Genomic DNA, 24,194 nt, shown 5'->3' on the forward strand with positions numbered 1-24,194 from the left:
TGGGAGAGGTGTGCCTCTTCTCCATGCCTGAAATCTGCACATGGTAATCCCCCTAGACAGGGGATGGAAGGATCCTGGGTCCCTGAATCAGTGCATGGAGGAGAGCCTCCCACTTACTTGAAACACCCTTCCCAGACTGTTAGTACAAGTGAGAAATCAATTTCCATTGTATCTGAGCCACTACATATTTGGTTATTTCTTATAGCAGTTTAGCCTAACTTAATTAATATACCTCCAAATAGGCTTTGGCTCCTTCTCTTATCATTATATAATACATTCCTCACAAAGCCAGTGATCATCTTAAAGCCTGAATCTGATCATATTGCAGCCTTAGCTAGAACCTCTGTCAGCTTTCTATCACAGTCCTGGCCCTACATACCACTAACTTCCACCTTCCTCATGGTATTCATCTCCCACCTCTCTCCCCTGGCACACTCCTGTCCAGTCACTGCTGGACCACTGCTCTTCTTGGAATCTGCCAATCCAGTTCCTGCCTATATCTGTAATGCATGCCATTTCCTCTGCCTGAAACCCTTCTCCCACATCTCTGCACAGCTCACTACTTTATACAATTCAGTTCTCCATTAAAATATCTTCTTCTCAGAGAGATCTTTTCTGACAAACCCATCTGAAAGAGTATCCCCTCGTCACCCTACTCTTTCTCTATCCCATCACCCATCTTTATTATTTATCATAGTACCTGACATTACAGTGCATATTTATTTGTTTGTTTATGTGTCTTCCCCTACTAGAATGCAAGCTGAATGAAAGCAGAGATCTATGTCCATTCAGCATGTTCCAGCACCTAGAACAGTTCATATGGTTAAATGAAAAAACAAACCACTCTAGACCCCAGAGAATTCTTCATACTCTCAACATGTCTTCTTTCATCATGTGCTGCCAACTGTTATACTCACCTTTTATACCTCCACACCTGAGAGCAAGAACTGTCTTTTATATCCCTAAATGCCAAATCTAGACATTGAGAAGTTCATGTGTAGAAGTGCTCAAAAAACATTTCCTTATTAATTGTGGATTAAAATAAACTCTGCAAAGTTTATGATTGATTTAAATTGATGGCCCTGTTACTTTTTTTTAAAGAAAGAATACTGCTATTATTGCATTCATTAAATTGTATACTTTTAAGATGCTCAACACGTGATTCACTTTTTCAATCATTGGTTTAGTGAAATACAGTTGCCCCTTTGGTTATTTTTTTTAAACATATATTTTATTGATTATGCTATTAAAATTGTCCCATCCCTCCCTTTATTCCCCTCTGCCCTGCACACCATGTTCCACCCACATTATCCCCTTTTAGTCTATGGGTTATACATATAAGTTCTTTGGCTTCTCCATTTCCCATACTATTCTTAACCTCCCCTGTCTATTTTCTACCTACCATTTATGCTACTTATTCTCTGTACCTTTTTCCCCTCTCTTCCCCTCTCACTCCCCCCACTGATAACCCTCCATGTGATCTCCATTTCTGTGATTCTGTTCCTGTTCTAATTGTTTGCTTAGCTTGTTTTTGTTTTTGTTTTTGCTTTTAGGTTTGGTTGTTAAGAACTGTGAGTTTGCTGTCATTTACTGTATGTGTTTTTTATCTTCTTTTTCTTAGATAAGTCCCTTTAACATTTCATATAATAAGGGCTTGGTGATGATGAACTCCTTGAACTTGATCTTATCTGGGAAACACTTTATCTGCCCTTCTATTCTAAATGATAGCTTTTCAGGATAGAGTAATCTTAGATGTAGGTAGGTCCTTGCCTTTCATGACTCAGGACACTTCCTTCCAGCCCCTTCTTGCCTGCAAGGTTGCTTTGGAGAAATCAGCTGACAGTCTTATGGGCACTCCTTTATAGGTAACTGTCTCCTTTCATCTTGCTGCTTTCAAGATTCTCTCCTTATCTTTAATTTTAGGTAATATAATTATGATGTGCCTTGGTGTGTGCTTCCTTGGTTCCAACTTCTTTGGGACTCTCTGAGCTTCCTGGACTTCCTGGAAGTCTATTTCCTTTGCCACATTGGGGAAGGTCTTCATTATTTGTTCAAATAAGTTTTCAATTTCTTGCTATTGTTCTCCTTCTGGCACCCCTATGATTCTGATGTTGGAACATTTAAAGAGGTCCTGGAGGTGCCTAAGCCTCTCTCATTTTTTTTAATTCCTGTTTCTTCATTCTGTTCTGGTCGAATGTTTATTTCTTCCTTCTGGTCCACACCATTAGTTTGAGTCCTTGTTTCCCTTCCATCACTGTTGGTTTCCTGTACATTTTCCTTTATTTCACTTAGCATAGCCTTCATTTTTTCCTCTATTTTGCAACCATACTCAACCAATTCTGTGAGCATCCTGATTACCAGTATTTTGAACTGTGCATCTGATAGGTTGGCTGTCTCTTCATTGCTTACTTGTATTTTTTTCTGGAGCTTTGATCTGTTCTTTCATTTAGGCCATTTTTTTTTTGTCTTGGCTGGCCTGTTACATAGTAAGGGGTGGAGCCTTAGGTGTTCACCAGGGCTGGGCAAACCACGTCACTGCACTGTGACACTGTATGTGGGGAAGGGGGTCTGAGAGGGAACAATGGCCCTTCCTCCACTCTCTGCCAGTTTTCAGTTACTTCCCCCGCTCCCCACAATCAAATTGGGCCCTTCTGGTGCTAATTCCCAGGTGGGTGGATTTGTGTACATTGTAGTCCCTGTGGGTCTCTCCAATGAACTCTCCTGTGAACCAATGAGTCTCTCCCACTGCCGCCTCAACCCCCACAGATGTTTTCAATCAGAGGTTTGAGGCTTTATTTCCCTGCACTGGAACCCTGGGTTGCGTGGTCTGTCTCACTCCCCAGTTGTTCCTCCTGGTTTATCTGCACGCGAATGCGGGACCAGCCTGTAGGCCAGCCAGCACATTGCCTAGTCTGTCAGCCGCTGCCTTGCCCGCCAGCTGCAGACTTGCCAGCCCCAGTCCTCCAGCTGCTGCCTCTTGGCCCAGCTGCCTGTCTCCACCCCTCCTATGGGTCTGGATGAATGTCTTCTTTAACTCCTTGGTTGTTGGACTTCCATTCGGTTCAATTTCCTATCAGTTCTGGTTGTTTTTTGTTTTTAAATTTGTTGTTGTCCTTTTGGTTGTGTGAGGAGGCACAGTGTGTCTACCTGTGCCTCCATCTTGGCCAGAAGTCCTTCCCTTTGGTTATTAAGAAGGAACACTATTGATTAAGGACTTAGATTTTTGCCTCTCTGAGGTTTGCAAAATGTTAAGCTTACCCTTTCACACTTAATCTTGATCTTGCACAGTATCAATTATACTGTACCTAAGGGAATTGTGTGACTGTGTTTTCTAAGGAACTCAGGAGGAAGTGGTGAGGAAAGGGGTGTGTCCTCCAGGCAAGCACAGTGCAGTTTTATACATCAGAATATGAGAGAGAATTCATGCAAGGATGCTCAATGACTTCAAACAGGTTTGACAAAACAGGCAGATAACATAGTTTCAAAATCCTTCCAAGTTGCTAAAGGAATTTTTTTCTCTTGTAAGGATTTTTTTGGAAGAAACAAGCCTTGTAAACTATTGTTAGAAGGGGACATTTTTCATATGAGAAATTCTAGAGTAATGGTCAGAAAGGCAACTTTCCTTTTCAAGTCTTAGCGGCAAAACAAAAAACCAAATAAACAAAACCATGCATCAGGCATGGTAAAAATATCAAATATTAAAAACATAATAAAAATAATAGTAGTATGTCTAACAAATTCAATATTCACAAACCCATGCAGATATAAAAACTTTGAGCATGAAGGGTGAAAACAATTATGTTAATTTTTAAAATCATGAACTTAAGTAATTTATACAAACTACTGGAAAACATTAAACCATCTCTACAAATGCACCCCATATCTTTATCAGCATAACAAACACACAGCTTCAGTTAGCATGTTCAGACCAAGAATGCTCACTGATGCAGTCCACAAAGGCTCATGTTTCAAGTCCATGTGGTCTTATATCATGCTGACAGTGCAATTCTTTTAACCACTTTCCAAATGCTGTACATTTAATTTACTTCTAACTTGATTATACAATTCCTCCAAATAGATTTACTAAGCCAGAGCAATTAAACAGGTTTATATTTCTTGTTACATCTTGAAAGATCAGGCTCCAGGAAGAATGAAACAGAGGGGCTTCCAGCTATGGCATGTGAAAAGGTTGGCGAATTCTTTTCCATAAGAATTAAGTGTACGGCTAGACAAAATAAATTAAAACAATCACTCAGGGCTCCAGAAATTTACCAAATGGAGACAACAAATTAAGAAGTGGGTTTTCACCCCAAAAACTGTTGGAGCTAAGGGTAAGAACAGTGATAGTCTATTACCTTCTTGCCTGGGCTTCTCCCATTCCTGACATAGTTCTTACTCTTACCATGGAGCTGGCCAGAAACCTGCAAAATTGTAGGTTAGCCTTTATAAGCTAAATGTGATGAGTGCAGTAGGAAATTGAGTGGGGAATACTACTAGCTTTGCTAGTGGATATAGTAGACCCACGTAGGGGCAGCAGAGAACAAGCAGAAGTTTAATTGGGAGATCCTAGTAATGAGAGAGCCATAGAAGATCTATAGCTCCCCACATTTCCCTGGATGACTGGAAAGCTATTCCCCTTCCTGGGAGGATCCAAGAGAGACTGGCAAAAAGTAAGATCCTTGGAAGACTGGAGAACTGGCTGCAACTTTGACTGTTTTCCCAACCCACAGACAGATACACTGGGAGAGGGTAGAAGCCTTATGGGCCATGTAGACAAAGGAGCAACCCCCTAGGAATCCAGTCTTAAAATTTAAAATAAGAATAAAGAAAAACTGAGTAAAGACACCAGCTGCCACACACCATAGGGGAAACAGATTCCATAATTCAAATACAGGCAATTTGCTAAAACAAACCAACAAAAACTCGAAAGTACACATTAGAGTCAGGAGTTGCCACAACATATCATCTAAATTATCCAGTTTTCAATAAAAAATTATAAGACGTGCAAAGAAATAAGAAACTGTGACCCATGCAATCAAGAGAAAATTACTCTGACTGGGGCCACATGTTGGGTTTAGCAAAGACTTCAAAGCACCTAGTATAATGTATATGCTCAAGGAATTCAGTGAAAACACAATGTCAGTGACTTATGGAAAAATGATGGCAATGACTTTCCAAATAAGGGATATCAATAGAGACATATAAACTATGAAAAAAGAACCAGGTGAAAATTCTATAGCTAAAAAACACAACAATGGAATGAAAAATTTACTAGATGGGTCCAACAGCAAGTTTGATATGGCAGAAGACAGAATCAGTGAAACTTAAAGGTAGATCAATAGAAATGATTCAAACTGTAAGGGAGACACGGACAGGTGGAAGAAAAAGAAACTGAGCCTAGAGGCCTGGGAAACAATGTCAAGTGAACCAGCTATGGGTAATAGTAGTCGCATAGGGATGGGAAAGAGCGGAAAGGGCAGAAAAAATATTTAAAGAAATAATGGCTAAAAACCTCCCAAAGTTGATGAAAATCTTTAACCTACAGATCCGGAAGAAATTAATCCACGGGCTTTGCTTCCAGCAATGTGTACATGTAGGTCACACTTGATGACCACAAACCTACTACTATCTTTATTTAAATGTTTGACAGTATAATAGATATGCAATGATATCTTACAGGTGGTTGAATTTGTGTTGATTTAATCACTACCATGCCCTAGTTCATAAAACATACTGACAGCAAGCAGCATACACTTAGTGGTTAAGGACACAGGTTCTAAAGTGAAACAGATCTGAGTTCAAATTCTGACTGGTTCGCATCCTGAGCAAGGTTTTAACTTCTCTAAACCTCTGCAAAAAAGGTAACAACAATGTCTACAGTGAACCAAGGTAAGAAAATCTGTGTTAAGTGCTTATCTCAGTGTCAGGAACATGGGACATGCTTAATAAATGCTGCCTATTTTTTAGCTACTAACATTGTTTAACACTTAACAATAATAGTTTGTTGAGTAGACAGTGAACGAGTCTGGGAATTGATTTTTCAAATGTAAACTACATATTCATCTCTTCTGACCTCTGCTTAGTGGAATATGGATTTTGACCTTCCTGTTTTTAAAAATAATATGCTTTGGAAGGTATGCTTTTATCAGTTGTGTTTGTCTGAATAATTGTTTCCTTCTGCAACACTGTTGTTCAAATGTTTTTTATTTCTAGTTAATCAGATTCTTTTTTATCTTTGATGATGTCTTCAATAGTCAGAAATATCTCTTTTGCACAGCTGTTATAAATAAGGAATTCATGGCTATGTAAGGCATAAAATATAGCCCCCAAGTTAATTTTTTGGATCCATTTGCTCTCAACAATATTTATTCAATAGTGGTTTAATTCTTATAATTTTATGCATCTGGTTTGTCACACATTAAGTTCTTATAATAGTTTAACACTTTCTAGTCTACTTCACTGATCAATGTTTCACTTTTTTAGATAATATGTGTTCAAATGTCCATCAATATAACCAGCTTTTACTGTTTGTTGTGTGCTATGGCCGTGTGGGAATATTGGGATGAATACAAGGTGAAAAGACCTGGTTTGTGACTAAAGGAAGCTCACAGTCTAGAGGCAAAGGAACAAAACTAGTATTGCTTTTCCTTAAGACAGTCAGACGAGTGGGCCTGAAGACAGATGTATAAACACATGTGATTTGAATGTATAAAACAATGTGATACTTATTTATACTTCCTGTATGAATCAAATACTATGCTTGCACAGCAGGGAAATTAGGTAATCCTTCTCAGAGGGGGTAAAAATGGGCCTGGAAAGCCAAATGTACTTTAAACCGTAAGTCAGAATTTTCCAGATGGAGTTGGGGGAGGTGAAGCAATTTGAGAAGGCAGAACAGCATACTCAAAGGCAGGAAGGCACACAGAACACGATGTGTTTAGGGCACTAGTCTGGGTTTAGCCTCAACACACAGTGTGTGGGTCATCATGAGAAAAGTGGCCGGGAAGGTGGGTCAGGGCAGGATTGACCTAAAGAACCTTGCAGATCACAGCAGGGATCTTGGACTTAAGATGGACTTAAGATCAAGGCATTAGATTCCAGTGAAAGTTTTTAATCAAGAGAGACATGATGAGAATTTTATTTCAGAAAGATCATCCAGTGAACAATGAGAAGGAGAAGTAGGCTATAGGAAAATCTGGAGGCTGGAGACTAGTTTGGAGACATAACAAGAGCCTGGGTGCAAGGTGATGAGGGTCTATTCCAAGGGAAAGACAGCAAGGGTGGAGGAGAACGAGCAGTCAATAGCTATGACATTTCTAGATTGGGCAGTTGGGTAGCAACCACTTCATTGATTAAACATGGCAACCTGACCATATGTCTCTCCTGAAAACCAGAAAAGAAGACAGAAAAGGAATTAAATAGCTATAAACCCACAAACACAGGGAGAATGAGAAAGGAAAGAGGAAAACAAGTCTTGGAAGATGAAAAGGTAACAGAAGAGTGGTAACAGACCAGGCAGAGTAGAGGAGGATGAACCCTAGAGCCTACAGATAAGGTGCAGGTAAGGAGCAGCCCAAGGCACCTGGTAGACTTCAGAGAATTCAGGATCAGGAAGCACCATGTCCCTAGGAAGTGGTAAGGTTCAGGGGGGTGGTTGAAAAACTGTATGAAACAGTTGGACACTGAGGTCCTCTACCCATCCAGCCAGGTAACAGCTCCTTCTTTGCCCAGTCCACTCCCCAAGGGGGTTTTCTCTAAAGAAATCAAACCAGAGAATGCCCAGACTTGGGACACCAAGCTCATCAAAGAGTACAGGACTGGAGCTAGAAACGAGATTTAAATGAAAGCCCCTATCCTAAAGATGGGGGGCCCCCAAGTCCCTTCCCTTCCCTTGCTCCCTGAATGCAAGCAGCCATCTGGATGAGCTCCAGGCAAGAGATTAAATGACCCTTCTGCAGAAGAACTGAAGAGCCCCAGAGGAAACCCTCTAGAGATAGTTACATTTGGGGGTCCCCTGTGAAGAACCTAGCTTACTCCCTAATCATTTTACAGTTAGGTACCCCAATGAACAAGCCCTGCCCAGTATGCTTTTTAATACTTCAAAGTAAGAAAAGAAATCAAAAGACCAACAGACATGTTAGTAAAGATGAAAGAGAGAGAGAGAGAGAGAGAGAGAGAGAGAGAGAGAACACCAAGCCAAAGAGAAAAGAACCTAGAGAACACAGGGCAGTAAAAGGAGCAGAAAAAGACTTCAAAGGGAAAATAAGTAATATTACCAGAAAGATAAGATAAACCACTAAACCCATAACAAGAATAAGATGATGTTAAATGGTTTTCAGAAGGACAAGGGCAAATCAGATTATAAGCAAGAGGTCTTGGAAATGAAAAACAGGACAATTGTGGTATAATGATTGTTGCCACCCAAGCTCCTCTTCTTCCTTAGGGAAAAAAAAATCTACACAACTTCATGTGAAACAGCAATATGACCAGCCAAAAAGACATTTCCCAGCCTCCCCTCTGAGAACAGCTGGAAAGGCTGGTGAATAAAGTCCAGGGCCCTGCAGCCAGCAACACCACTCAAATTCTCTGCCAGAGCAGCCTAGTGAGGACATCAGCACTGCAGGCACCTGGTCCAGACGCAGAGCCTGCCCGTACGCCCTGAAAACCCTGACACTGGGACCAAGAATGGTCGTCCGCAGCTACTGTTAGACTTCCTGAGAGTTCCTCCAAATCCCATACCTTTGGGTTTCCGGTTCCGGTATAAGAAGGGCTTATCTGAGTAGCAGAGCCTTGGTCTTGTGCCTGAACTCTGGCTGCTGGAGAGGGTGGAAAACTGATACCCAGCATTTTGTTTTGAGTGTGAAAGGCTTGCTTTGCCTCCAACCAAGACTGGAACATTGGAAACTGTTCAAATATAGGGAGGTCACTCAATGCTACATAGGCAGGAAAAAAAAAAGCCAGAAGTCTGCTATTATATTGTATCCAAGAAGTCTCTTGTACCCTAGATCCAAAAAAATCTCTTATTCTCTGGATCCAACAACAAAAAAATGCCATAAAGAGAAGAATTCCAAGACAACAGCTTGCAGCAGGCCTGGAGAACAGGCTGTCCAGAGTAGAACAGTAGAGTAGCCATGGGACAGAGGGGAAAACAAATGGATGTGACAGATTTCTGAAGAATCCAAGCATTTGGAAAATAACATTAAGAGGCATTTGACATATCTGCCAGAGCATTTAGAGAAAAATTTATGGCAAAAAAATAAATAAATAAATAACCAATGCAATTCTTAACTCCAGGAAACAGAAAATGATGGACAAAAAAGGAAATGTAATCATAGTAGAGTGTATGTCTCAGAATTAAGCAATAGTTACTCAATCATGATAATAGAAATACTAGGTATTAAGTTAATCAAAACTGTAATATAATTAATTACACTGAGACATTGAATGGGGAGTCAGAATGGCATAAATGAGCTAAATCTTCACTTATGATAATGAGAAGTCAAAAGATGATATCTGATACTGACATCAAGAAGTAGCAACACAAATATATTATTTACTAACACTTAGGTTAACAGAAGAAGCACCTTTTTTGTTGAAAGTGGGGTTTTCTAGGGGTTAAACTAGGAGGCAGAAAAGGATTGATGGGATAGTATAGAAGAATGGGAAGCATTTTTGATTATGTGACTTTTAGTTCCACTTGGCTCATTAAACTATACACTTATGTTGATAAGGTGATTTTAAAAATTTTAATAATGCTCCTACCATTAAAAACCTCACACTAATTTAAAGATAAAGAAGAAAAAGTATGTATATGGAAGAAGGTAAAGCATTTCTTTTTAGACATCTTCCATGTCCCTCCGTCTCCTCCTCTCGGCCCACTGGCGTCAAGGGGCCAGTTGTGTAAAGGGAAGCAGGGGCCTCCACAGGGGCAGGCCTGGGCATGATGTCCAGCTGTGCAAACGCTCAGCTCCGAGACCTCTCTGTGCCCTCACAGGGCCTCAGGGACTTCATGATGAAATGGAAAACACAAATATCCATTACATGGACATTCATGAAAGGACATGTCAAATACCTAAAATATGGAAGACTCAAAGATTGAGTTCTCCCTCTCTCAGAATTTCTCATCTCCTGTAAGCCTCTCTTTGAAGTCTCTCCCTGTGTCTCTGTGTTTGCAGATTTCAGAAAGTGAAGAAAAGCTGTCCCCCCTTTGCCACCTTCTCTCCATCCCCTCGTGCCTGTTTTGGGATATTCATCTTCCACAGACAAATCGTACTGAGCCCTTGCCAGGCAGTTTGTCAAAGCACATTTCCACTTCTTTTGAAAAGGGAAATTGGTTTTCATTCGTGTTGGCCTTATACCTCCACTGATTTTAGAGTAAAATAAAATTAGAATTCAATTAGCAGTCATGGCTCCCACATATAGGAGTAGATAGAAATTTCTGTTTAAAATTACTTATCTATAAGAGTAGAATTACAAATTTAGCTGATATCTGAATATAACTTTTAAAATAAATATAAAACAAAACAAACAAGGAAAAAAACAGCCATAAAGTGGCAGGCTAAGGACCTGAAAGAGGGTTGTGATAACGGAGCAGGTGAGGCAACCAGTAGTCAACCTGAATTAGGAGGCCCCAGTACAATTTCAGAGCACTCACCTTCTCCACCTGGCCCTGGCTGGTTGCTTGGCTCAGGGACAAGTTGCTCTCCACATGTTCCCCCAGGATGAGCCCTTTCACTCCTGGAATGCTGGTTGAACCAGCAGAACTCCTGCCCCTGCCAGTAGTCAGTGGGCAATCTGTCAGGGCCTTCAGGAGAAAAGGAAGCTGGTGACTTGAGGTCCAAGAGGAAGCTATCTTGCAGGGTTTGCTTGGTGGCCTTCTTGCATTTCCCCTTCTGATGCTCCGGGATCCTGTCACTGTCTCCTGGCCTGGTCTGGTTACTCTCTAGCTTCCTGGTTAGCTGGAGGAGCTGATCCATGTCTCTGGTGAATTCTAGCAGAGTGCCCTCAGAGAGGCTTCGGGCAGTGCCCTCAGAGCCATAACTGGGAGCCTTTTCCAACAGCAGGTGCTCAGAGCAGTGGAGAGCTTCCATGTTCTCCCTGTGCACTGACCCAGGCACCCGGGGGTGGCTGCAGGAAACCATGGACAGGCAGAAGTAGGAGTAATCCACCGCAACATATGTCAGCATGAAGTTGATGGTGACGATGGGAGCCAGAACATTCACCTGACCCACAAGGACAAAGGCCATGGTCACCAAACTAGTCAGGCAGATGGCAGCTATGGGAGTTTTATTCGGCCCTTTCTGCAAAAACAGAAATAACATGCAGGACTATGAAATTTCAGAAGAAAATCACATGTGATAAAAACACAACTCAAAAGGGCTCAGCCACTTCTCCCAAGTGATGCTTGGTATGTTAATAGCTGTTCATCTACAAACTTGGGATAATACAGTAATATCCAACCCATGGAATTATTGTGGGATCAGAGCTAAATGCATATAAAATGTGTGACATGGCCTGACTCACAGCAGGCTCCCGACACACCATGGGTACTAGTCATATCAGTAGTTATTCACATGGGGCAACAGCCTAGAACTTGGACTTCCCAAGTAATTCTCCTTTGGTCTGTCATCAGTTTTAGCACTGTTTTGGAAATAAAAAGGATGGAAAGTTGATTCTTTCCAGACCATCGTGAGAAAATTACCCTAGGGGCGTGACAGACCCTAGAAGACAGCAGAATCATTGGTGGCTGCGGTGAGGAAATTCCAGTATTAAACACACACACGCACATGCTCACACACACACACATGCACACCTGTTATGGATGGAGGTGGGGATGTGACCTTCAGGATAGGAGTGGAAAATATGTGCTAACTCCTTATAATCTCTCATTCCACGGAAGAGATGCAGCAGAGAAACTGACGCAGTCCTTGGGCCAAAAACAATAGTCACCTCTCCGTCCTCATCTTCCTTAACCTAAGAACTACATTTGACCCAGCTCATCGCCCCCTGGTTTTTGAAAGACTTTCTTCACCTCTCGCCTCTTGATTTGCCTCCCTCTTCAGTGACTGCTCTTCTGTCTCTGCTGCTCCCCCACATCTTTGAAAGCCGCCCAGGCTCCATCCTCAGACCCCCTTCTTTTATCTATCTGCACTCTCTTCCTAAGTAATCTCAACTAGCTCGTGGCCTTACTCACCAGCTTTATGCTCTCAAATCCCAAATTTAAATCTCTAGCCTGAAATGTTTCCTTAAGTCCAGACTTAAGTATTCAACTGTCTACTCAACATTTCCAGTTGATGTCTAACAGGATTTCAGACGTAATGTGTCAGAATAAGATTGCTGCTCCCCCAGTCTCCTGCTCTTCAAATCTACTCCTTCTGCTGTCTTCCAGCTCAGAAAACAGCAGTGCATCCTTCCGGTTGCTCAGTCAAGGAGAATTCTTGATGCTTCTCATTTTCTCATTTTCCATTAGCAAATAGTGTAAGAATTTACCCTCAGGTCACACACAGGATCTAACCACCTCCTTTCCTGACAGCACTCTGGAATGTGAAGGTCAGGCATATAAGCCACTTCCAGATCTGCCCCAGGGACCGCCCACGCGTGTTCCTCCAGGTGTGCCCCATTACTGAGGGCTGGAATCAAGGGCAACCTATGAAGTCACAGGATGAAGATGGCAAATCATCATCAGCCTGAGTCTCTGAGGACCAGAGTCCCTATTGACCTGAAATACCTTCTCTAGAACCTTGGAGTAAAAATCTTAAAAAAAAAAAGTAAAATTACACTTTTTTTGAGAATTATGTTTTTTTTTGGTACAGCTACAATTCTTTAGCATATCCTAACAATAAAAATACTGAGAATAAAGTAAATCCTCAGAAACTAAAAAGATGCTGAAGGAAATGTTAGCAGTCCAGGCGGGACTCTGACGAGGACAGTTGTAAAGAGACAAATCACTCAGACATGGACTTCTGTTCACCAACAGACACCGTGAAGAAATGAAAAGCAAGCCACAGAATGGGAAAAGATATTTTTAAAACATATAGGGATAGGCAAATGTAGGTTTACAGTTGTTTTACAAATAATACAATAGTTAGTAAATAATAACACAAGAATAAGCCATGTGTTTTGCATATTCACAACTGTAAATTGCCCACCTCGTGTAACTGACAAAGGGTCAGACAAAATATATCAAAAGAAATCCCCACAAAATCCTTAGAAAAAGATAGACAGCACACTAAAAAAGAAGAGCAAAAGAGTGCCTATGAAACATAATAAAGATGCCCAATGTCATTATATAGTCAGGAAAATGCAAATTAAACCAGAGAGATACCCTTAAACACCCACCAGCCTGGCAAATATTAGTCTTATATTATCAAGTGTTAGCAAGAACACAGAGAAACAGTAATGCTTATCCATTGCTGAGCAAATTAATACAACTACTTTGGAAAAAGGTTTTGTGTTCTCTGGTGAGAGAAGATACACAGACCATAGGTTCAGCAGTTGCCCCGAGAGCAGGTGGCCTGGAAGAACCCCACGTGCTCACCACCTGCCGCTCAGGAGTGCTGGCTGCCGTAGGCCCGGACGGAGTGGCCCCAGGGTCCGAGGCAGCACAGCGCATGAATAAACCACAACAAATGAGGAATGCTGTACTGTAGGGACGAATCTCATGAACGTGATGTTGAGTGAGAGAGGCACGCCACACTCACATAAAGTTAAAAAACAGACAAAATCAAATCATTCTGTTTGGAGATGCATGTGGAGTAAACCAGGAGCTGACAAACCGTGACCCCTGGGCCCAACCTGGCCACCATCTAGTTATATGTGCCCAAGACCTAAGGGCGGTTTTATATTTTTAAAGAGCCGGGGGGGGGTTGGAATAGAAAGAAGAGTAATATTTTTGTGACACATGAAAATTACATGAAATTCACATTTCAGTGTCCCAGAGACAAAGTTCTGTTGGAACACAGACACACTTGTCCCATGGGTGTTCTCCATGCCAACTTTTGAGCTATAATGACAGAGTCCAGTTGGGACAGAGACTGTAGGGCCTGGAAAACCTAAAATATTTATAATTTGGCCCTTTTCAGAAAAATTTTGTCAACTCCTGAGCAAATGATTAAGAAAGTAAAGAATATTACTATCACAGTAGCCAGGACAGTAGCTCCCATAGCCAGAGGGCCGGGGCTCAAACCAGGGAGGCGTGTGGAGGGTGGCATCCACCACCAGTGCTCTTGCAGGAGGTTGCAAAGATGTTCGCTTCATAGTTTTTAAACTGCTCTTATGGTTTTTATAACTTTTTCTGTACAGTGAATAAATCTCAAAAACTTTAAAAAGTTTCTTCTCTTTCCTATAAAAAAGTGCTAATAAAATTTAATCATATGTAAAGAAGATTTGAAAATAAAGGTTTTAGAGTTAAAAGGAAACTAACAAGTTAGAGAAAATATTTGTAATACATATTACAAAAATTAATGTCCCTAACAAAGAAAGGCTTCTAGCCATTGAGAAGAAAAAGACCAACAATCACACAAAACAAGCAAACAAACAAATGACTCTTTGAGGAAAAGATGTTCAGCCTCAATCATAATAAGACTAATACAGCCCTGGCTGCTGTGGCTCAGTGATGAGTGCTGGCCCACTAACTGAAAGGTCTCCAGTTTGATTCCTGGCCAGGGCCAATGCCTGGGTGCAGGCCAGGTCCCCCACTGGGGGCCTATGAGAGGTAACCAATCAATGTTCCTCTCCCTCTCTTTCTCCTTCCCTTCCTCTCTCTCTAAAAAATAAATAATTTAAAATTCTTTTTAAAATAAAAAAAAATAGTAAGACAAACACCAAGTATCCTAACCGTTTCTCATTGTCCCTCTGCACAATGGCAAAAATTCCCATTTGACAATGAGCTGTGGGCAGGTTCATTGCTAACGCTGTGATGCCTGGGGCAAGAGTGCAAACGGCAGCCCAAGCACCCTATGTCTAAATATCTACCATTATAACCCAAGGTGACAAGCTGTTAAATCAAATTTGTTCTATCCTTGCTTTGGCAAACACACCGTCAGGACGATGGGAAGGCTGGTTTAGAACTCTCACACTCCTCAGAGTTCCCCACCAGAGGATGGCCGTGGGCGGCCTCCAGCTCACAGCCCTTCCCACCCCAGAGAGACAGCCCCACTGTGCTGTGAGGGGCCTCACACCCACATGGGGACTCCTGGCCCATACCCTGGCTCATGCCCTGGCCCCAGAGAGAACAGGCCCAGGGAAGTGGCCCCTGTAGACCCTGGATGTGGGCTGAGGGACAGCTGGGCAGGGAATTCCAAGGTGCATGGGACCCGGGTGGGCATGTCCCCTTGGCCTCATGAACTTCTTACCCTAAGAACCAGAACAGAGTCCTTCCCATAAAGCAAGGTCTTTTGTCCCAAGTCGAAGAAGAGCAGTACTGGCTGGGAGGAAGCAGGAACTCTCATATATTGCTGAAGTACAATATGGTGGAAGTACAAAATGATACAAATCCCATGGAAGGTGTTTCGGCAGTATCTACTAAAACTAAAAATGCATTCACCCTTTGACCTAGCAAACCCACTCATGAAAATGTATCCTGTAGATATATTGGCACATATACAAAATCACACGCACACACGCACACACAGATTGTCCTCTGTAGCTTGGTTACTGGGGGCAGCACACGGGTCGACTCACAGAGAAGGGAACTGGGTAGACGAGTCATGGTGTGTCTGCATGATTAAAAAGCATGAGAAAGTTCTCTCTACAGCCACATGAAAGGATAGACTTCCAAGCTGTATTAAATGAATAAAAACAAAGTATATGACAAATGTGTAAATCTCAGTCTTTGTATACAATTAGAGGAGAGAAGGATTCATTAAGAGCAGCTATGAATAGGGCATGGGTGCAGTCAGGGAAAGAAATAAAAAGATTCATGATAGGAGAAAAAATTCCCAGTGTATACCTTTTATGTCACTTTTAGTTTTAAAACCTGTACATGTATTACCTAATAAAAATAAATGATATTAAAATAAAATAAAAGGCAGAGACCACATGGGAGGCAGAGATGGTAGTCATTACTTCTCCGCGGCCTATGCTGACTGATGGGTAGCGAGTGGAGGAAGGTAAAGGGAAGAACTAAGGATGACTGCAGCCATGTGGCCCTAACCCAGAGGGAGGCTCCGGTGGGCGAGGGGCCAGGGCGGGCCTCCGTGGTGCTCTAACGAGGCACAGATGAACTGTAGCCTGCAACCCACATTACCGGAGAGTGGGGGTCTCTTTCTTTTTCTCTTATCATCCCCTCAATTTTAGGTATGTCTCATTTGATCATTCCGTGGCTCAGCCAAGCTATACTGGATCAGTTAAGGTGTGGGCCATGATGATTAATAGAGAGCCCAGAGGCCAGAGGTGTGGGAAATGATCATAAAGCAACTCCAAAGAGCAGGTGACCTCCCAGACAGAGTCACAGGGACCAGTACCTCTCCTCCCCATGGACCCTGAGTTCACTGTTATTAAAGGAGGTGTTTCTCCCTTTCCCTCTGTGCCGGGCCCAAGATGTTTCTGTGACAGTTAGCTAACCCAGTGCCAGGGCCCCGGGTGGCAGTGATGCTGGCAGGAGCTTTGTCCGACTGGCCCCAGCCAAAGGCAGCCAGAGGACAGGGGTGAGAGAAATGATCTCTGGACTCTTGTCTCTCCCGCCCTGGAAGACTTGACCAGTGGCTCTAATCAGAAAGCCTTAAGCAATTTGTTCGCCAGCAATCAGCAAACTGGACATTTGTCAAAAAACAGGTTACTTACCCCTTGCCCCAGACAGGCCAGTGTGGGAATCACTTTCTCCTGGGCAATGCACTGCAGGATCCGGGGGGCCCCGTACAGGCCTCCCATGCAGGAGGCCAGGGATGAGATGTACAAGCCCAAAAGGAACAGGAAGCCCACCAGGGACACCTGTATGAGGAAACAGTTCCATTACCCAGGGCCAGACCCTGCTTCTGTCCCTTTCTGCCCCACTTGGTACCCACCCAGCTGCATCCCATCTAATTCTAAGTCCTCCAGATTCAACCTTCCGGACATATTCCCAATACCAGCCCCACCTACTTCATCTGCACTGCCCCATCTCAGTTTGGGTCACCATCACATCTTGTCTGGACTCCACAGAGATTCTCCAACCCAGTGTGCACCGACTCATCCGAAGAGCCCATGAAAAGTGATTCTGGGTGTGACTCTGAGTTTCTGACTCAGTAGGTGTGGGGTGGGGCCCAGGAATTTGGATTTCCAATTCCAAGTTCCAGGCACCACTGCCACTGAGGGTCTGGGGACTACGCTTTGAGAAACACTGGCCAACAGCAATGCTCAATGGCCTCCCGCCTGTACGCAGCTCCCACACTGAACCATCCCCAAGCCTCTGCCACAGTGGCCCCTCTAAACTCAAAACCGATCATTAATGCCTAAGCTGCAAAAATGCCAATGGCTCCCCACTGCCCTGACATATGAGGCCTTCCCTGGTCTGGGACCTCCCGAGCCCTCTACCCTGAGCACTCAGAGTCTGTCAGCACCATTTCCCTGCCTGCTGGAACCCTGTGCCCACACCTTCAGTCTACTACTTGTCTGGTAAACTCCCAGTTGTGCTTCAAGTCACATCACGAGCCTCCCCTTCTCCATGCGGCCATCCCTAACCCCCTCGCAACAGTGGTTGCCCTTCAGGCCCTGCAGCACTTCAACAGGAGATCGGGGGCACCTCGGACACTGTCTCCTCTGCTGACTTCATTTCTCATTCATCCTAGTGTACTTGGTGCCAACACGGAACCATAAATGCTGAGTGAATAAGTGAATGAATAAATGAGATCCATGACTCATATGGCCCACTGGGCACTGGACAGATAGGGTAAGAGAGAGCGTAGTTGTCCTGCTTGGTGTCAACTTGTGACAGATGAGTGCTACCGGCCATGCAGCTGTGTCGCAGGCTGTCCGCGTGAGTCCACCTCACCCTCCTGACCTGGGCCCACAGGGAAATCTGTTTTCTTAATTATTTGAGATGCCCTTCTCCATTCTATTTTACCTTAGGCACAGTCACCAGAACTATTTATTCCAAGTGTTCATTTGCTCAACGATTAAGATGGGTTAGATTGAATTTTCAGTTTTGCCCCTTACCCCTTCTCCTTGAAGACTCACCCGATCCCATACTTTTAACTTTCTTGCTTACGAAGCACACATCAATGACATCAAACTACATGGAACACCAGCCCCTGGTCAGACCTCTTTCCTGGCTCATAAATGATCACCAGAAACCTGTATTGGCCATGATTCTTGACAGGAAATACTTTTTTAAAGAACACATCTGTAGGACCCTGGAGGTTCACAGAGCCATCAGGAGGCTGGAATACCAGGCTTGGGAAAGGGCATGCCCCACGCCCGGAGGTGCACCCAGGCTCTTGAACAAGAGCAGTTTGACCAGGATGCTACCAGCCTGCAGGTGCCCTGTGGAAGAATTCCCACCACTCCTTTTTATTTGCTTCATTCGTTACAAACGAAGCATCAATGGGCCGAGCGTAGGTTACATGCCTTGCCAGACCATGGGAGGACGGGCAAGAGAGGATCTAGTCATCTGGGCTTCTGTAATATTAAATGGGGTTCACTCCTTTAAGACCACACACAAGTGGAATTACCTCCAAATGGACAGTGAGGCCAGAGGTTCGATGAACATGACCAAGGCCGACTACAGAGCCTACCTTGTCCTCAGTTCAGTGCAGGTTACTTTTCCCTGAATGCATTACCTCATCTTACCCCCGATGAATCTTCCCCGTTTCTTCAATGTCACAGGTTTCTTGTGTTTGTCCCACCCCTAAACCTTCATTTACCATTTTATTACTAAAAGAAATTAATGTCATCACCTGCCTTTTTTGTGCACTGATGGCATTTGTTATCTTCTACTCTAGTATAGTTTATGGCAACCCGTGGAGTAGACAGTCACGCTCATGGTGCTTGTCCTTCCCATGCACCACGAGCTCCATGGGGCAGATCAGTGTCCCACACACCTGGCCCTCCCCCTGCTGCCCCCGACAGTCTGGCAAACGGGGCCCAGCAAGTGGCCGCTGAATTCATGACGCCTCACAACTTCACTGTGATTCGTGCCCTGGGTGTCTTACGAAAGTGTTAGGTGAACAGGCCCATTGCCAGTCGTCGATCCACCCTGAGATGCGATCATGCGTCTGTAAGTTTTGTTTCTGTCTTTGCTCCCAATTGCATCCTATGCTGACTGATTTTAAAAATACACAGATTATGTGATTGATAAAATTTCATCGAATGCACTTCGATTAGATTCTCGATACCGAGAATCTAACTCGGTAGCTCTCCACTCTGGCTGTGCATAAGAATCACTGCAGAGATTCTGCTTCAGTCGCTGGGGAGGGGGGTGGCACAGACGTCACTGGCTTTTCAAAAGCACTGCGGGGGGCTGCTCTACTGTGCAGCCAGGGCGAGAGCCACTGGGCGCAGGGCGCTGTGTCCTGCATTCCCCCCTCACAGAGTCTCCAGACGGGTCAGGCTGTTATCTCCTGCAGAAATTTCACTGCTTCTTACCCAGAAAGTGACATATATTTGTGTTTTAAATGTCTTTTTTTTTTTCAAGTAAAGCCTGTTCATTTACTCAGAATGGAGATGAGACTGCCCTTCTATTCCGGTGTCCTTCTGGTGCTGGGACCGAGCTCAGGAACTCGATGAGCCTCTGGCACTGGAGGCCACGATGCAGGAACGTGCAGCCGCAGCGGCCTCCCCACAGACAGTCCCAGGGATCCCTGCAGAGCCTTTGGGCAAGGCCAGGCGGGGACTGCCTAGGCACAGTGACTTGTTTATGTCCAGTTTGTCAGGTGTGTTTACAATGGTCTGTTCACTTGCCGATCTTTTACATAAAACTACTACGCAGTCAGTTTTCTGAAAAATAAATGACATGTTGGTCCTCATGTCTGAATAGGTTATAAAAAAATTACTTTGCATCCCTTTCCCACCTGAACTCTGTCTCTTCCTTTCTGTCATGCATCCATCCACAAAGGGGACATCGGCTGAGGTCAAGCTATACACCTGTATGGGGCTAGGCACAGAGCAAGCCTTCATAAGTGCATTCACAAACCACACGGGTTTGCTCCCAGCCCTTGCAGAACTTAATCACTTTCTCTGACCATGTGGGACTGGGAACTCACTAACTGCCGGTGGAGCTGGGAATGAGACTTTATTTGAGCAGATGATCTTTTTTAAGAAAAAAGCTGCCCTTCTGCCCTATACTTGTTTAAACCATCACAAAACCATCTCTCTCTTCCCACTACATTATCTGGGGTGTAAACTACCCTAATTTCTTTCTACAGGGACTACTATAGAGAGAAAATCATTTTTATAGAAAATCATTAATTCCATCTCTGCTCTCAGTCCTCGTCCCCACTCTCATTTGAGCGGTAGTTGGGAAGAGATCCCACCAACCCATTGGCTGCCCCCCCGCCCGCCCTCGAAGGATTGCGCTTGAAGTTGTTTGCAAGGTGCTCATTCTGACTCATCTAATTCCTGTGGCCCCTCAACATTATCCAGGGAGACCCTTACAACCTCAAATTTATCAACACAGCACTGTCTCGATAGTCACCTCGTTTCCTTTCGCATCATACTTCCACGGACCCGAGTTTTCTAATACTGTCCTCGCTGAACAAATTGACCAACATCTCAACTTGGAGTCACATTTTCTCTCTCACTTGATAGCCATTTTCAGTAAGGAAGCAAAGTTTGCTTCCTTCCTCAGAGGCAGCGCCGCGTCCACGGTGGGGTGGCGCGGACAGCAGGCCAGATCGGGCGGTGGACGCTGAACATCTGGCTGGGTTCACCGGCCAGCCACCAGCCCAGCCCTGCCCTCCCCTGCCTTCCCAAGCACGACTGTGAATGTGTGACACCACGACTGCCACAATCAAGAACAGTTAGAGTTTACTCTGTGGGATACCTCGCTTTTAAAAAACATGTTTGGGGTACTTTTATTACTCAGTCTGTTCTTACTCCTCCAGTTAGCAAGCCCCAGGGCTCCTGAAGGACCTGGTCTTTCTGATGTATAAAAAACCAGGTTTTTCCCTGGACTGTGGACAAGTTCATTCTGAAACAGTCATTTAATGGATTTAACTTTACCCCTACTAGTACCTGCTCTTTACACAATTCCTTTTTATGTAACTGAATAATATTGCGATTGACTTTTTAGCTTTTTCTATTCAGTTAAATATGGTGGGTTCATACAAAACAAAATATGCCCCCTCCCAATGCGTCCCATCTGTAAGGGTGTCCCCCATCAGGGGCATGTAAGGGAGTCAAAATTCAATAAGCACCTACCCTGTACCGGGTATTGTGCTTTATACAGAGATTACCTCAGAGCCACCACCCACACGGTACTCGGGATTCTTTAGAAGGCACAACATTACGTATGCTGACACCTGAGGGCCAGGATAAAGTTCCAGTGGGGCAGGGACATAGGCTAAAAGGAAAATTAGAGAAATTGTGGACCAGGAAGCCAAATAATAAGAAATACACCAGAGAAGCTGCAGGAAACCCAGACAGGTGCAGATGAACTGAGCAGCTGCAGGCCAGTGGAAGGGAGTCCAACACAGCCAGCAGCCACTGATGGCAACGGTTCAGGCAGAACGCACCCAGGAGGAAGACAAGCGCATGGAGGAGTTTGAGACCCAGTGCCAGGGGCCTGCCTGTGCCGGAGGTGAGACCCTCCAGATGGGACTGAAGAGGCCTGGCTTCCTCTGGACTCAGGAGAGCTCCGAGATGGGCAGGTTCACAACCACGGCCACAGCTAAGATGTGAAGCCAAGATGACTAGTTTATTAAAACCACTTCGTGGTGGTAGGCAGGTTGTATCAAGTGACCGTGTAAGACTGTGCATTTATACCTTCCCTTTGTCCGGGACTGTTAGTAAAATTGTGTGTGGTCCAACTTACTGACTGATTATAGCACCTGCTATCACAGCTGAGTCAGTCCCAGGGAGGGACACCAGAGAGCAGGACAGAGAAAAGCCAAGGTTCAAGGCTTCAAGGGGAAAACCTTGCATGGTCCTGGGCACACCCGGGCACTGCTCTTTTGGAGTTTCCTGGTTACTGTTGTACCTGCCCATCGGCTACTGGGAAACAAGAATAGTACCTTTTCTTTCTTTCTATGCTTTACAGCTCCATTGCAGAAAGCGGTCTTCCGTCCTCTCCCAAAACTGCCTCTCTGCTTCTCATCCCTGTGTGTGCACACCGATGTCCCCACATGGTATTGCCAGGCACGGCTTAGCACGTGCCTCCAACTGGCTGAGTGCTTCCCTACCCATTTCATGGTCCAGGACAGGTGGCATTCCCAACAAGCCCCTCCCCCCAATGGATTTCCACTATTAGCAGTGGAATTTCCACCCACAGAGGCTCTCCCATGCTGTTCATAGAGATGTTCTTACTCTCTTGCTGCTGTGGCCTTCCTTAAATTCAGGCTGCCTGCCCCCACCCACGCCCATTGTTAGCTTCCCTGCAAAGCAGGGGAGGAAAGGGGACAGAGGATTCCCAGCCCAGTGGATAATTTGCCTCATTCCATCCAGATCAGATTCTCTGGTGACTGAAAGGTCCTCTGGGAGGGGATTCACTAGAAAGGAACCAGCCTTGGAGGAGGCAGAGGTAGCTGGCCCCTGGCAAGGTGCAGACAGCAGCAGGCAGCACCCCGGTAGGAGGACCTGCTCCTCCCCAAGGCCTTTAATTCCTCTAATGCAGCCAAGCTTTTCATTCTGCAGTGAGAGAAAAGGCCACTGGGAGATGAAACTCAAGATGCAAGCAGGCACGTAAGCACAGGTAAGGGCCATGGATTCCTCCCCTGAGAGCAAACCCTGCTGGTTGGGGGTCTAAGACCTTGGGCACTGGAAGGTGGGTGTCCGTGCTCTCACTGCCAACTGCTGCCCCTTGCAAAACCCGCCTCCAAGGTAAGGTCACGACCCCTGAAAACAAATATCACCTTTACATGAGCGTCTATGTGCTGTAAAAAGAAGCCTGTGCTAGTGTGTAAACCAAGCTCAAATGTAGCTCCAAAAAGTAAGCTAGAGCTTCCTGCCCTGGGGTTGCCCCAGCAGTGACCCCACCCACCCCCTCCTGAACACCAGCAAGCCCTCACAGAGAGAAGAAGGCCATTTCTCCTAAAATATGAACAGAGATACCGAGGAGTTAACTAAGAAAATCCCGATGCCTACTGTATTTCTCTGGTAAGTGACAGAAATCTCAGGGTCTGTTTTTCCTTTAGGAACTTAAGGCAAGGTAGGAGTTTGGGGGTAGGAGTCCAGAAAAGCGTCAGGCATTCTGAATCCCCTGGGTTCCAGAGATGCCGAGGAGTATCCTTGACCATCACAGGACCTCTGGCCTGCTCAGGGGGCAGCTGTGGAATGAGAGGAATTTTCTAATCTTCTCAGGGCAGGATGTTCCTCTTGAAACAAAGATGTTACCAGTCAAATCTACCTGGCACACCTGTGTGGAGAGCCCGAGGGGTCAGGGTTCTCAGAGGACAAGGGCCTCCCACCCTGCCTCCCCCAGGCTCTCACTGGGCTTCCTCCATCTCCTCCCTGCAACCTTGCCACCCTCTTGATATCCACCAGCGTCCTCCTTCTTACCTGCTTCTTGTGAGCAGCGCTTTCTGCTCAGGGTGGCCAGTTGAGGCTATTGGCCAAAATAAAGGGCTGGTTGAGCTGGGGATTTCAGGTAAACAGATTCTGTTTTTGTCCTGATATTTTTTTCTCCATTTAGTCAGCTGGGTGCATGTGTCTTTACAGGTGTTGTTACCTGTTTCTAGGGTTCCATAAGAAGAGCCTGTACTTTTCCGTGTTTTTGCCCCCCACCCTTCTGTCCGGGGCCAAGAGTATATGGATTCCCAGGCAGGACTGCCAGGGGCAGGCTGCCATTTGTTGATGGGAACAAACAAATGACCCAGCACATGGAGCCCCTGGGCTAGTGTAGGACTCACCCACCTTTTCGGCTATCAGGAAGTCGTAGCGAAGGGCCTCTCGGGTGCAGATGGCGCCAAGCAGGAAGACAAAGACAACGTACAGAAACCACCTGCAAAACACCCAACAGCAGAGCAGAGCAGAGCTGCCCCCCGCCTCAGCCAACCCCACCCCCACCCACCGATGCAGCCTTCAGGTTCCCGCGGGGACCTGACTCAAAGGAAAGAGAAAGGCTG

The 24,194-nt window shown here is 44.8% G+C and overlaps 1 protein-coding gene across 7 annotated transcripts in view; it reads right to left on the reverse strand.

Annotated features, from left to right (window-relative positions):
• SLC12A8 (solute carrier family 12 member 8) overlaps nucleotides 1-24,194 on the reverse strand; it is a 168,036-nt gene that overhangs the window by 31,361 nt on the left and 112,481 nt on the right. For all 7 annotated transcript variants that reach the window (XM_045852049.1, XM_045852047.1, XM_045852052.1 and 4 more), the window contains 3 exons: nucleotides 23,983-24,070; nucleotides 16,783-16,929; nucleotides 10,655-11,300 (listed from right to left, as the gene is read on the reverse strand). In XM_045852049.1, coding sequence (XP_045708005.1) covers nucleotides 10,655-11,300; nucleotides 16,783-16,929; nucleotides 23,983-24,070 — 881 coding nt within the window. The remainder of the gene's footprint in view (nucleotides 1-10,654; nucleotides 11,301-16,782; nucleotides 16,930-23,982; nucleotides 24,071-24,194) is intronic.

The sequence above is a fragment of the Phyllostomus hastatus genome, unplaced genomic scaffold (assembly GCF_019186645.2).
Source record: "Phyllostomus hastatus isolate PE091 unplaced genomic scaffold, TTU_PhHast_1.1 phas_contig_86, whole genome shotgun sequence".
Taxonomy (NCBI): Eukaryota; Metazoa; Chordata; class Mammalia; order Chiroptera; family Phyllostomidae; genus Phyllostomus; species Phyllostomus hastatus.